At 48.2% G+C, this 12,846-nt stretch overlaps 1 protein-coding gene across 2 annotated transcripts in view; it reads left to right on the top strand.

Annotated features, from left to right (window-relative positions):
- Nucleotides 1–8,581, top strand: part of SNRK (SNF related kinase) — a 68,601-nt gene extending 60,020 nt beyond the window's left edge. For both annotated transcript variants that reach the window (XM_052640575.1, XM_052640571.1), the window contains 2 exons: nucleotides 1,237–1,371; nucleotides 4,813–8,581. In XM_052640575.1, the coding sequence (XP_052496535.1) occupies nucleotides 1,237–1,371; nucleotides 4,813–6,037 (1,360 nt within the window). In that variant the 3' untranslated portion in view covers nucleotides 6,038–8,581. The remainder of the gene's footprint in view (nucleotides 1–1,236; nucleotides 1,372–4,812) is intronic.
- The last annotated feature ends 4,265 nt before the right edge of the window (nucleotides 8,582–12,846 follow it).

Raw genomic sequence — 12,846 nt, 5'->3', positions numbered from 1 at the left:
TAGGAATGTGTAGAGAATGATTTTCACTTTTGGGTGGATAAGAGGCTATTTGCATCCCCTTGAATTGGCTTGAGTCTTAAATAAATACATGCAGTGGAGTCCTGTAGAACTGTTTAATTTAGGTAAATTCAATTATAAATCCAAAAAGAGGGACAGTTTGAAGCCTCAGGTCTTCCCAGCTGTTCTCAGGCTAGTCTTGCCTGCTGCCCACATTATGAACAGCTCCTCACTGCAGTGTGCTTCCTGAATTCAAAGACACATCTGTCAGTCCCCTTAAGACAAGCCCACAGCTTTATGCGGTGCCCCGTTGAGGAAACTCTCTGAGAAGCCATTCTGGCCCAGATCTCCGCTCGATGTCTGGCGTCAGCACCTCTCGCCGTGGCCCTGGCTGCCCCCAGGGCTGTGGCCCCGCCGTCTGTTTCATGAGGAGCAGCCGCCGTAGTGTGTCCTTCCCGAGTGTTCCTTGTGTAAGTTCACTGACTACATACACAGGGTCCCGAAGAGCAGCATTGTGTTTCCGGGCCTTGTGGGTCCTCGGTCGCGCACCCCTCCAGGGTCTGTCCATGGCAGGCTGGCTGCGGGGGGCGAGGGCGCTGGCTGCCAGTGGGCATGTGCCCAGCAGTACCGGCCACACTGAGGACTCAGAGCACTACTTTTGAGGTGGATGTACACATTTTATTTTATTCATAAATTTTATTCAAAGAAGAGGCTAATAACATGCTGTCAATAGATTAGTAATGCATTAGGGTCTGGAAATACCAGTAAATACATAGTGTAAAAGGAAAAGTTTTTTCTAATTTTTCTGATTGATACCCATGTTTGAGTGCACATTCATATAACTCATTTCATAATTCTGTTGGAAGCAAGCCACTTTAATGAAAATAAACTTAGCGCACATTAAAGTTTTAGATAATGGGTACATTCTTGGGAACTTCATTATCTTTTCTTAAGCATCTAAACCTGACAACCAGCTCAGTTGCCATTAGTGTTTTGGGTTTTTCCTACTAACCGAACATTTTTATGCAGTTGTTTCTTAGAATTTTAAGAATGATCTACTACCAGGTTTTGTTTTTTTTTCTCTCCTTTTTGTGGAGTTACCCCCCCCCCCCCATAATTTTAAAGAATTCCAGGTCATTGGATTCCATTTGCTTTTACTTAAAAAGCAAAAACTCAGTTGTGTTGTGCAAAATCAGACCTGCTAATGTGGCTTCTCTTCTCTCTCCCTTCCTTCCTCAGGGCCCTGGAAACCAACAGGTACAACCACATCACAGCCACTTACTTCTTGCTTGCTGAAAGGATCCTGAGGGAAAAGCAAGAGAAAGAAATACAAACCAGATCTGCAAGCCCTAGCAATATCAAGGCCCAGTTTAGGTGAGAAAAAAATCTTCACTGATTTTAGTAAGTTACCGTTTTGAAATAGCCACCTTTTCCTCAACGTTTCCTAACTCTGTGGGGCGAGAGGATGGAGAGCGGTGACAGCCTGGCTGAGAGGCCCCGTGTGGGCTCTCCGCGGGAGGGAGGGGCCGGGGTCCTTGGTCCCCGGGCCACCCTCCTCTCCTGGGCTCCGTGGGGTCATGGGCTGTAGCTGCTGGCCTGGCTGCAGAAGCGGCCTCAAGCTAGGGTGTCTGTCACTATTTCTGTTAAGCTCTTCCAGATCTGGCATGTAGAGGTGTGTCATTTTCTAAGTTTTATTATGGGAACAAGGCTGGGTTTTCCCTCAGTATCTGGAATAATTTTAGCAAACCTCCAGGGCCTGTCTGTGGCATGATGTTATCTCAGGATTGCAGGAATGTGACAGGTCAGCTAGTTGATGTATTAGCTGCTTCACCTTGGGAGATCACCTAACCTCTCACGCGGCTTCCTCATCTGTGAAATGGGTGGGGTAATGCTCTTTACTCCTTGGGGGTGTCGTTGGGATAAGCGAATTACTCTCTGTGCGAGGTGGTCTGAACCGGGCCCCGTGTGTCCGCTGTCGCCGTTGTGGGCGTCCCCGCCGCGCCATCTTCGGCAGAGCAGTGGCCGCGCGCATCTCCGCTGTTTCCCTTCCCTTCCTTCCCCAACTCTCTCCTGCTCCTCCTCTCCCGCTACCTTCCTGTTCTTCTTTTTCTTCTACCATATTAGCTTTCCATTTAATATCAAAACTTGGGAAGGGTTACAAAAGGGTTACTTTTGTCATCATTATGAAAATTTATTTAGAATTTATCTTTGTTCAGATAAAATAATGGAATTATAGTGGAATTAACAGTGATTCAAAAACAGAAGGATGCTCTTGATTCTTAGTAATTCTCTACTTGTACACCTAACTATATATGAACATATGTTTGTGAATATGTAATAATAAATTACTGTTTTAAATAAGAGTACCATTGGATTTTAAATTACTTGCAGTCAGCTTGCCACGGGTAGGTTGTTGCTTGGGGTGGCGCGACAGAGAAGAGACGAGAAAACATTCCTGGGTGACTGAAGACTAAATATTTGAAAGTTTAGTTTAACTGGAAGATGAATTCGGTAGCTTCATTTATATCCCGGATGTTTTCTTGCATAATGAAAACCAGGCACTCTGTCTGGTGTCAGCTTGGGAAAGGACTGGGCACCAGGGAAGGTGGGGACCCTTGCACATGGGACAAGCCAGGAGAAGGTCAGTGAGTGGTTAGGGTCAACCTAGCCCTGACCCCAGCCCTCCTATGTAAAGAGCAGAGTCACCGCAGGCCTGGCTGCCTGGCCTGGAGCCACCCCAGTGTTTGGGAGAAGGGAACATTTGGAATTGAACTATTTTATTTTCAATGGGACAGATCAGAACGCAATCTAAAGTTGATCAGACAGGTAAATGAATTAAATTGGCTTTACCTTATCATAGAAATTACACAGCCAACAGTAGCTGTAAAAAAGTATCAGCACCTTCCTTGCAGACTTCTTTTACCCCCCTGGGGATTACGGAGTGGAGATGCTGTGGGGGCCTGTCCTCCTCCTGGGTCCCTGGCCCACTGGCATGTGGTAGATGTCTGCTGACTTGCCTTGTTTTCATTGTCAAAATCCCGGACCCTAACTCAGTTCCATTGCTGGGTGCGCCTTGGGGTCAGGTTGACCTGGATGCAGAAACGTGGCCTGAGACAGGAGGCCGGTGTTAAGCAGCTGAGTTAGCTGTGGGTCCCTGGGTCCAGCCAGGGAAAGCCTGCCAGGAGAGGGTCCAGGCTGGAAACGCGGGCCCTCTGTCTGCACAAGAGCCTTGAGAGGTCGTCCAGGAGCCGACCCTGTCCGTGTGAACTATGCCATCAGTGCAGCTCGTTTACAATTCTTGTTAGCAAGCTTTCTTGTCTCTTGTTAAGATAAGCTGTGATTTTCTCACAGTGTCATGCTTATTTAGTCTAGCACAGCATCGGACCCAGATATGTTCTTAGTAGATGTGAGCTATTTAACCATCTGATAACTCATGTAAATAAGAACCATTGGCTCAGAAGTGGTGGTGGAGTGGCCGGTACAGCTGCAGGGCTTTCCCTCTTGTTTCTGGGTGGGTTCTGTTGGGGGGGGGAGGAGAGAATCCCCTCCAGTCTTTGCCCCGCCCCCCTCGAGTGGCCTGGCTGCGGCGCTGGGGGGTCTGACGTGCCTCCCACCACAGGCCTACCCCAGTGTTTGCCAGGGTGACAGTTTGAGTGGTTGCTCTTTGAGGAATATATCCTGAAAGGAATGTTGGGTGCCATTTCCCAGGGCCCAAGGCTCGCCTGGAGTTGGCACAGTTGTGTCGTGAGGACAGAGGACTTGTCCAGAGATGCTGCTTGACTTCAAAAACATTGAACACTCAGCTTCTGTAAACTACCGAGCCGTGAGCAGCAAACAGGCCCCCTCCATCCTTGAGAGAGAGGAGGAAGCTCTGAGTTGGGGAAGAGAGGTCGGCAGGAACTCCTGTGGGTTTTTTAAAGCTGCAGATTGGACTGGGTTTTATGTCGGGATAACACGGTTGGTGGGACGTGCAAGCGTCCGTCTGGCTGTGGCTGTCAGTGTCTCCGATGCCTCCTGCTCTCCTGGGCAGAGAGGGCAGTGGAGAGTTCCAGGTGTTTATTCAAAAGAGGCTGGAGACCTCACTTTCAAAAGCTGTCCTTGGGCTACCAAGCAGTATTCTTACTACTTGGGTGACTCTGGATTGGGAGTAAAATCAAAGTTCAAATAACAGTAGATTTTGCTGTGCAGAACTCCTGTGTGGTCATTAAAATATATGTATAGATAGAGAAGGAGAAGACAGACAGAGAAGGAGCTTATGGGGCGCATAATTTAACTGGTGAAGGGATTTATATGTGCCAGTATCCACTGACTTTTCTCATCAGTAGTTTAAATCCGTTAAACTTTTATTTTTTTTACACACCAACTTTTCACACCACCCTGTAAAATCTGGAGGACTAGAAATTGCAGGTGAGTTTATTAGCAGTAATATACCTACAAAGATGGTGATCTAAGACCAGAAGGAGCCAAACCTGTGTTCAGGTTTGACTCTGGCGATAACTCCCTTGTATTTCTAAAAAGGCTTGTGGTATAGACCGTATATATAGAAGAGGCGTTTGCGCCCTTTCTGACAGCTGTGTTGAAGCTTTCATTCGGTCACTAAGCCAGAAGCCGAGCCCCGTGTGAGTACATGTACCCTCTAGTGTCCTTCTGATGCTTTCAGGGTGCTGAGTGGGTTTGCAGGGCTGCTGTTTCTTTTTGTGGCTTTCGTTTTCTTTATGTCTGTGGCTTTCCTCCCAGTGTTTTATATATAAGGTCCTTGAGTCAAGTCTACTTGTTATTACATAGCTTTTCCTTTTTTTTCAACCTGTTACGTAGGCAGTCCTGGCCAACCAAAATCGACGTGCCCCAGGACCTTGAGGATGACCTCACGGCCACTCCTTTGTCCCACGCGACTGTCCCTCAGTCTCCTGCCCGGGCCGCCGACAGCGTCCTCAACGGGCACAGGGGCAAAGGCCTGTGTGACTCGGCCAAGAAGGAGGACCTCCCCGAGCTGGCCGGGCCCGCGCTGTCCTCGGGGCCACCGGCCGGCCTGAAGCCCGCGGCCAGTGGGCGGAAGTGCCTGTTCCGGGTGGAGGAGGACGAGGAGGAGGACGAGGAGGACAAGAAGCCCATGTCCCTCTCGACCCAGGTGGTGCTGCGCCGCAAGCCGTCCGTGACCAACCGGCTGACGTCCCGCAAGAGCGCGCCGGTGCTCAACCAGATCTTCGAGGAGGGGGAGTCCGATGACGAGTTCGACATGGACGAGAACCTGCCGCCCAAGCTGAGCCGCCTCAAGATGAACATCGCCTCCCCGGGCACGGTGCACAAGCGCTACCACCGCCGGAAAAGTCAGGGCCGCGGCTCCAGCTGCAGCAGCTCGGAGACCAGCGACGACGACTCGGAGAGCCGCCGGCGGCTGGACAAGGACAGCGGCTTCACATACTCCTGGCACCGCCGGGACAGCAGCGAGGGGCCCCCGGGCAGCGAGGGCGACGGTGGCGGCCAGAGCAAGCCGAGCCGCGGTGGCGGGGGCGCGGACAAGGCCAGCCCTAGCGAGCACAGCGCCGGCGGCGGCGGCCCTGCGAGCGGCTCGGGCGGCGCCCCGGGCGGCACGTCGGGCAGTGCGCGCCGCTGCGCCGGGCCCGGCTCGTCCACGTCCACGCAGCTGGCCGCGCGCGGCGCCGGGGAGCTGGTGGAGAGCCTCAAACTCATGGGCCTCTGCCTCGGCTCGCAGCTGCACGGCAGCGCCAAGTACATTCTTGACCCGCAGAGTGGCCTGTCCTTCTCCAGCGTGAAGGTGCAGGAGAAGTCCGCCTGGAAGATGTGCATCGGCTCCGCCGGCGGCGCGGCGCCCGCCCCGGCCGGGGGCGGCATGAAGTTCTTCTCCGACCACGTGGTGGACACCACCGCGGAGTTGGACCGGATAAAGAGCAGGAACCTGAAAAACAACGTGCTCCAGCTACCTCTGTGCGAAAAGACCATCTCTGTGAACATCCAGCGGAACCCCAAGGAGGGGCTGCTGTGCGCCTCCAGCCAGGCCAGCTGCTGCCATGTCATCTGAGCTCGGCGCGCCTCCTGCTCAGAGCGGCCAAGAGCGGCTCACTCCACTGGTCCCCTTTCGGTTTCCTCTCTCAAAGTGGGCAGTGATTTATTACTTTCTCGTTTGTGCGCCTGACGACGTGACAAATGCATGGTCTTTGTGCATGCTGCTAGACACTGCTTTTCTTTTCCAGCCGAAAAGTCGCGTGTCATTTTTACATTTATAATCTTAATGTGGATGATCAGGACTAAATTAAAATGTATATTTGGAACCTAATATCTATGGAGCACTTAGAAATTTGATGTTCTGCACTTGAGAAAATGCTTTTCCTTGTGAAAAATCTAAATTCCCGCCCTGACCTTCAGTGACATGGAAACTCCGTGCTCTGAGGCATACTCTGGTGTCTGAGACAGAACCAAAGCAATAACCTTGTGATGCCGATAGGCCTGGAGCCCGCGAGCGTGGGGTGCCCAGCCTCCAGGGCACCTGTGCGGAGCAGAGTGCAGCAAGCGTCTGCACCGAAAACCATAAAACCATGATTTCAGCATAACCCACACCTGTTTGTCTTAAGCTATAGTGTGAAAAGTTTGGGCTCTTAAAATTTAACTGAAAAAGATGTTCTTGTTTTGTACTAGGTGAGAAAGTACATAGATTTATAAGGCAGCTTCCTCCGTAGTGGTCAGTCACAAGCAGACAATCTCATTTTTTAATGTGATAAAGTGAACTGAAGATGTCTTAACTCGACTTCTAGAGTGTGCGTCTGTCTAACAGAACAAAAGGATGCTTGGTGTAAATTCTCTTGCGGAGGGCGTGCCCCAGGCTTCCTGGACAACCATGTAGGTAGAAGGAACGCTGGGGCCTAAGTAACATGGAAGCAAAGGTGTTGGCAAAGTCAAAACCCCATTAAAAAAAAAATCGGGTATTTGATTTTTAGGACTTTGATAATTAGGTTGTCTGTTGGTAACTTCCATTCTTTTATGTCCTTTAGCTCAACTACCTATGGGAATTGGCTGATTAAAAAGATTAAAAAGGTTAAATACACAGCCAACAAAAATGCACAAAGCCTGCTTTGTTTTTTGTTTTTGTTTTTTGCTGGAAGTGTTTTTTACCTTACCTTCCTGCCAAAACAATAATCAAAGAACTCTTGCTTTAAAACTACTCCTGTACAAGACTACTCTTGACCAGATAATCATCTTCTGTGGCTTTTATCTTGTAGGACACAGTCTCAGTTTGGGAAGGGGCCAGATGCTACTTTTTGTTGCTGTGCCCAGAGGGTCTTAAAAGCAACGCTTAGTGACATTGGTTATAGGATGTGGCCGGTCCCTCTGGCTTTCTCACGCTCCCCAGCGTCCCGTCCTGTCTGAGTGACGGCCGTCTGGTCTGTAGTGGGCAGAGCAGCGAAGGACCACATTCCACTGGTCACGGTTTCTCCGCGTGTACACCGACTCTGCTACTTTAGGATTCATGTATTTTACTCAGAGCTCTGAATCTCACAGTATGCTTACTAACCTAAGTAAAGATGATACTCAAAATACCTATTTTACTTTCTAGACCTAGACTAGATAACATTTTAAGCTACAGCTCTAGTTCATTGTGATATTTATAATTGAAAGCTATGAGAATAGATGTGTGGGTGAAGCCATAGAACATATTTGCTTGAAATTTATTGAGCAGGGATCTTACAAAGGGCCAGAAATAAGATGTGTGGTTCACATAGCTAGTGAGCGTAACATCTGTATTAAATGTCGGAGAGAAGTTTATAAAGGGCATTGGCAATAAACTCTTTGTTGCAGCTGTTTTCCAAGTAATGTAAATACTTTTTCCTGTGATTATGTATAGCCTTGGAATGGCACCTTTTAACTAACCCATATGTGTTTGGTTTTCGATCGTTTTTTATATTCAGATGTATATATGGTGCTCACTTTTAGGATCAGCAGTGTTGACCATTTATGCTGCATAGCTGTATCATAGCCTTATTAGTCGTGTGTGGTTGGTTGGCCCTCTGGGTAGACAGATGTCAGTCTGAGTGGCGTCTTACTCCTTGTTCATCAGTGAATGACTGTGCCTGTGTTGTATGTCATAGTATGTTGTCACATAAAAGGGAGGGAGCAAATAACCATTATGTTAAGATAATATTGGACCAAACGACTTACTTGCTCTAAAGTTTCTTGTACCCCTTAACCTGTCTTCAGAAGTTGCAGAGTTACAGTAGTGTGTAAATTAAATATTGTGGAAAAACAATTAGTCTTGTATTTTTCTGTATGTGTGTGTGTGTATATATATATATACATTATATATATATATATAAAATTATGTACTTCTGGCAATTCTATCTGTATTTAAAGTTGTGACAATCTTGACACCGATTTTAAGAATAGCCGTGAGACTGAATCAAAGCTGTCCCTTCCAAGTTAGAATCGATGTGTGTTAAGAGGGTACAGAATTGTCAGCTGATTTTGGCTGGTTGCTTCCACTGCTGGTTGGTTTTCCGCATTGTATAAACATTGACAGGTATGTGATACATGGGAAAAAACAAAGTCCAGACAATAAAGTGGCATATTGGTGTTCAGCAATATAAACTGTCCCACGTTCTGTTTCTTCTCATGAGCGCAGCCGTGTGTAGCCCTGGCCTGGGTTAGACCGACGCTCTACGTGCTGTGTGCGCGCCGGCTTCGCCAGATGTGCCTGGGAAAAACGCAGTTGCGCCTGTTCTCACTTTAAACTCGTGACCACAAGTCTCAGGTGGGTGTCAGGACCGTCTGCTATTAAACTGCATTTCCCCAATTATCTGCCTTCCTCACTCAGCCAGTCACCATCCTCCTGATAAGTAAACCAAAGCAGTTTCAGTGCCCCACGCCCCCGTCTCTCTTCTGCCTTGCCGGGTATTCGCGCGCCCTGTTCTGTCCACCTGCCCTGCCCTTCTTCTGGTGTGATTCCGAGGCAGCCCCGCCTCTTGCCCGTGCAGACGGCACAGGCGTCAGGGAGACGGGCCTGAGCACCTTGCCATTCTTCTTCGCCTTGCACCATCAATCTTTGCTTTTCCATTGGATCGTTCCTAACGGCACACAAAACAAACACGATTTTATCCCCCTCCTTTAAGTGTTTCTGTTCTCCCTCTAGCTGTTGTCCTTTTCTCCCTCCATTTCTTCTCTCTGAGCCCTTCCAGCCAGGCAGCGCTGCTCTCACCCCACCAAAACTGCTCTGCTCAAGGTCAGCAGTGGTCTCCCTGCGCTAAACCGAACAGTCAAATTTTAGAAGCAGCTTTGAGATCTAATCCACGTGCCACATAATCCACCTATTTACATTGTACAGTTCAGTAGATTTTAGTAAATTCGCAGAGTTGGGCAACCATAAACCCAAAAAGAAACCTTGCACCCTTCAGCACATTCTCCCTTTATCCTCAACTCCCAGCCCAGCCTCAGCCAGACAGACCCTGATCAGTGGTGAGTTCCAGTCCCACGTTAGCGTTTAATGAGCACTCGTCCTTGCAAACTTTGCATTGCTCAGGATCCGACTTCTCCCTTGCTGCTCTTCAGTCCGCTAGCTCCACAGTCTCCCGGCTGCTAAACCTGGAGTACCACAGGATTCAATTCTGGATCTTTTTTATATCTACACAGTCTCTTAATGATCCCATTCAGTCTTTGTGCTGACAGAAAGCCCGAAATACATTTAGCCCACATCTCTCACAGGAACGCCAGATTCCAATTACCCATTTGATTTCTCTCCTTGGATGCGTCTGATAAGCACCTCAATTTGTACAAGTTCTGAATGCCTTCCTAATCCCCCTCAAATCTTCACCCTGCTAATGCTTCCCATCTCGCAAAAGACAATTTTGAACCTTCATTTGTTCTGCACAAGTCAGATGTCTTGGTGTCAACACTCACTGTCTGATCTCAGCATCTAGTCCATCAGCACATCTTACTCATCCAAATGTTGACACCTCACTGCCACCACTCTATCATTCTGGTCCATGACACCATCATTACTTGCCTCTTAAAGAGTTTCGCCAATTTTGTCCTTGTCTCTCTTCTCCATTCAGCATTGTGAGTGATCCTTCTAAAAGCTAAATCATGGCATGTTTTAAAAGGTGTTTAATTCCCAAATATTTGAGGATTTTCCATATAAAGTTCCTGTCGCTAATTTCTAGTTTAATTCTGTTTTAGTCAGAAGTTGTCCTTTGTGTACCTTTTTTACATTTACTGAAATTTGTTTTATGGCCCCACTAATGGCCTGTCTTACGTGAGATGGACACGTAATGGTGAATGCTTACATGAGTGCTTGAGAAGTCCTGCTGTTGACACAGTGTCCTGTATGTTCTGTGCATGTCAGTAATCAAGTTGGTTGATAATGGTATTCACGTCTTCTGTATCCTTACTGATTTTCTGCCCCATGTAAATTACTGAGTCAGGAGTGTTGACATCCAACTGCAGTGGTGGATTTGCCCGTTTCTCCTTGTAATTCTACCAGTTTCAAGTTACAAATTTTGAAGCCCTGTTGTTAGATTGAAGATTGCTGTCTTCTTGATGAATTGATCCCTTTCATCATTAGAAAGTGTTCCCCTTTATCCCTAGTGAATAATTCTTTATCCTGGAGTCTGCTTTGTGTGATAATGATAGAGCCATTCTCTCTCTTTTTTTTTTTTTAACTTATGGGAGTATATTTTACTTTTAACTCTATCTGTATCTTTATATTTAAAATGAGAATTTTGGGGTTTTGGGGCAGTCTTTTTACAGAAAGCATGTAGTTGGGTCTTGCTTTTTTGTCCAGTCTGCAAGTCTTTGCCTTTGATTTAGAGTAGAGGTCCCCAAACCCTGGGCCACAGATGGGTACCAGTCTGTGGTCCTTTAGGAGAAAGGCCGCACAGCAGGTGAGTGGCGAGCGAGCAAGTGCGTTTGCTGTACTTACAGCCGCCCCACCGCTCACGCTGCCTCCTGAGCTCTGCCTCTTGTCAGATCAGTGGCGGCCTGAGCTGCTCGTAGAAGTGTGAACTCTGCTGCGGACTGCACTCACAGGATCTGTGTTGCATGCTCCTTACGAGAATCATCATCAAACCATCCCTCTCAGCCCCCTCGCCAGTCTTTGGAAAAATTGTCTTCCACGAAACTGGTCCCTGGTGCCAAAAAGGTTGGGGCCCCCCGATTTATTCAGACCGGTTAGCTTAAGTACTCTTGCCTGGAGGATCCCAGGGACGGGGAGCCTGGTGGGCTGCAGTCCATGGGGTTGCTAAGAATCAGACACGACTGAAGCGACTCAGCAGCAGCAGCAGCTTTAGTGTAATAGCATGAAAGTGAAGTCGCTCGGTCGTGTCCAACTCTTCGCGACCCCATGGACTGTAGCCCACCAGGCTCCTCCGTCCATGGGATTTTCCAGGCAAGAGGACTGGAGTGGGCTGCCATTTCCATAGTTGAGTGTAAATCTATCTTCTTTCTAATTGCTTTCTACTTGTCTCATCTGTTCTTTGTTTTTCTCTTATTTACTGTCTTTTGGTTTAACTAGCACTTTTTATTGGCTAATTGGCTGTATGCCTTAGTTTTTTTAGTGGTTGCTGTAGGAGTGGGGGTGTGTGTGCGTCTGTATTTTTTTTTTAAGGTAGACTGAGTTTTTACAAATGGAATCTACCTTAATGCTCCTTATAGAACATGTTACAGCTCTACACTTCCATTTTTTTCCTCTTCTTTTGTTGTCATTTTATTTTTATATTTGCACACATGAGCTTGTTTTAGGCAGTTTCCTTTTTAAGAGATGAAACAGGGGGAAAGTCTTATTACCAAAATCTTTGTTGTTTCCATCACTTTTCATTTTCTTATAAAAATCTGCTTTTGGTATTTTCCTTCTGCCTGTAGAACTTTAAATTTTTAGTATTACAGGTCTGCTGATAGCTTTTGCTTGTCTGAAAACGTATTTTTACTTCACTTGTGAAGGATATTTTCATAGGTATAGAGTTCTAGCTTTTTTATTGTAGCGCTAATCACTGTGAATTTCACTTTGTTGAGTGCTGGATTTTGTACTCATGTAAAAGGTGCTGGGTTTCATTCTGGCATGGGGTTATCTGGAGTTGTTCTGGTTTGGGTCTTGCTTTTCAAGTGTTAGGACAGATCCAGAGGGGTCTTTTAGGACTGACTTGACCGCGATGGAGGCAGTGCCCTTCTAAGCAGTCCACTGAGGCTCTTCCCACCCTGCCCAGGGAGCGTGAGCTCGGCCCAGCTTCTAAGCAGTCCACTGAGGCTCTTCCCAGCCTGCCCGGGGAGCGTGAGCTCGGCCCAGCTTCTAAGCAGTCCACTGAGGCTCTTCCCAGCCTGCCCGGGGAGCGTGAGCTCGGCCCAGCTTCTAAGCAGTCCACTGAGGTTCTTCCCAGCCTGCCCGGGGAGCGTGAGCTCAGCCCAGCTTCTGAGCAGTCCACTGAGGTTCTTCCCACCCTGCCCGGGGAGCGTGAGCTCGGCCCAGCTTCTAAGCAGTCCACTGAGGTTCTTCCCAGCCTGCCCGGGGAGCGTGAGCTCGGCCCAGCTTCGTGCCAGTTCTCAGTGCCGGTCAGTCTCCAGCTTCAGGTGACTTTCTACCTGAAAATTGTACTGACTGGCGCTCAAGCACAGGCCACAGATTCTGGTGCTCGCTCACTCCTTGTGCAGCAGGATACGCCACACTTCAGGCCCCTTCTGCCCTCCAGCATGGATTGGGTCCCTCAGAGTTGTGGGCCTGGCGAGGGATAGTTGAGAAGGGGATGGTGGGATCTGGTCTTTCTGGAGCTAATAGAAGCCAGGCACATAGTGACTGCTGGGGAGTCACTTGTACTCTGGACATCTCTCTCCCAGCAGAGTGCTAAAGGTTGGCAA

The sequence above is a fragment of the Budorcas taxicolor genome, chromosome 1 (genome assembly GCF_023091745.1).
Source record: "Budorcas taxicolor isolate Tak-1 chromosome 1, Takin1.1, whole genome shotgun sequence".
Lineage (NCBI taxonomy): Eukaryota > Metazoa > Chordata > Mammalia > Artiodactyla > Bovidae > Budorcas > Budorcas taxicolor.
Note: the sequence above shows the minus strand (reverse complement) of the source record. Positions and strands in the feature narration are given on the sequence as shown.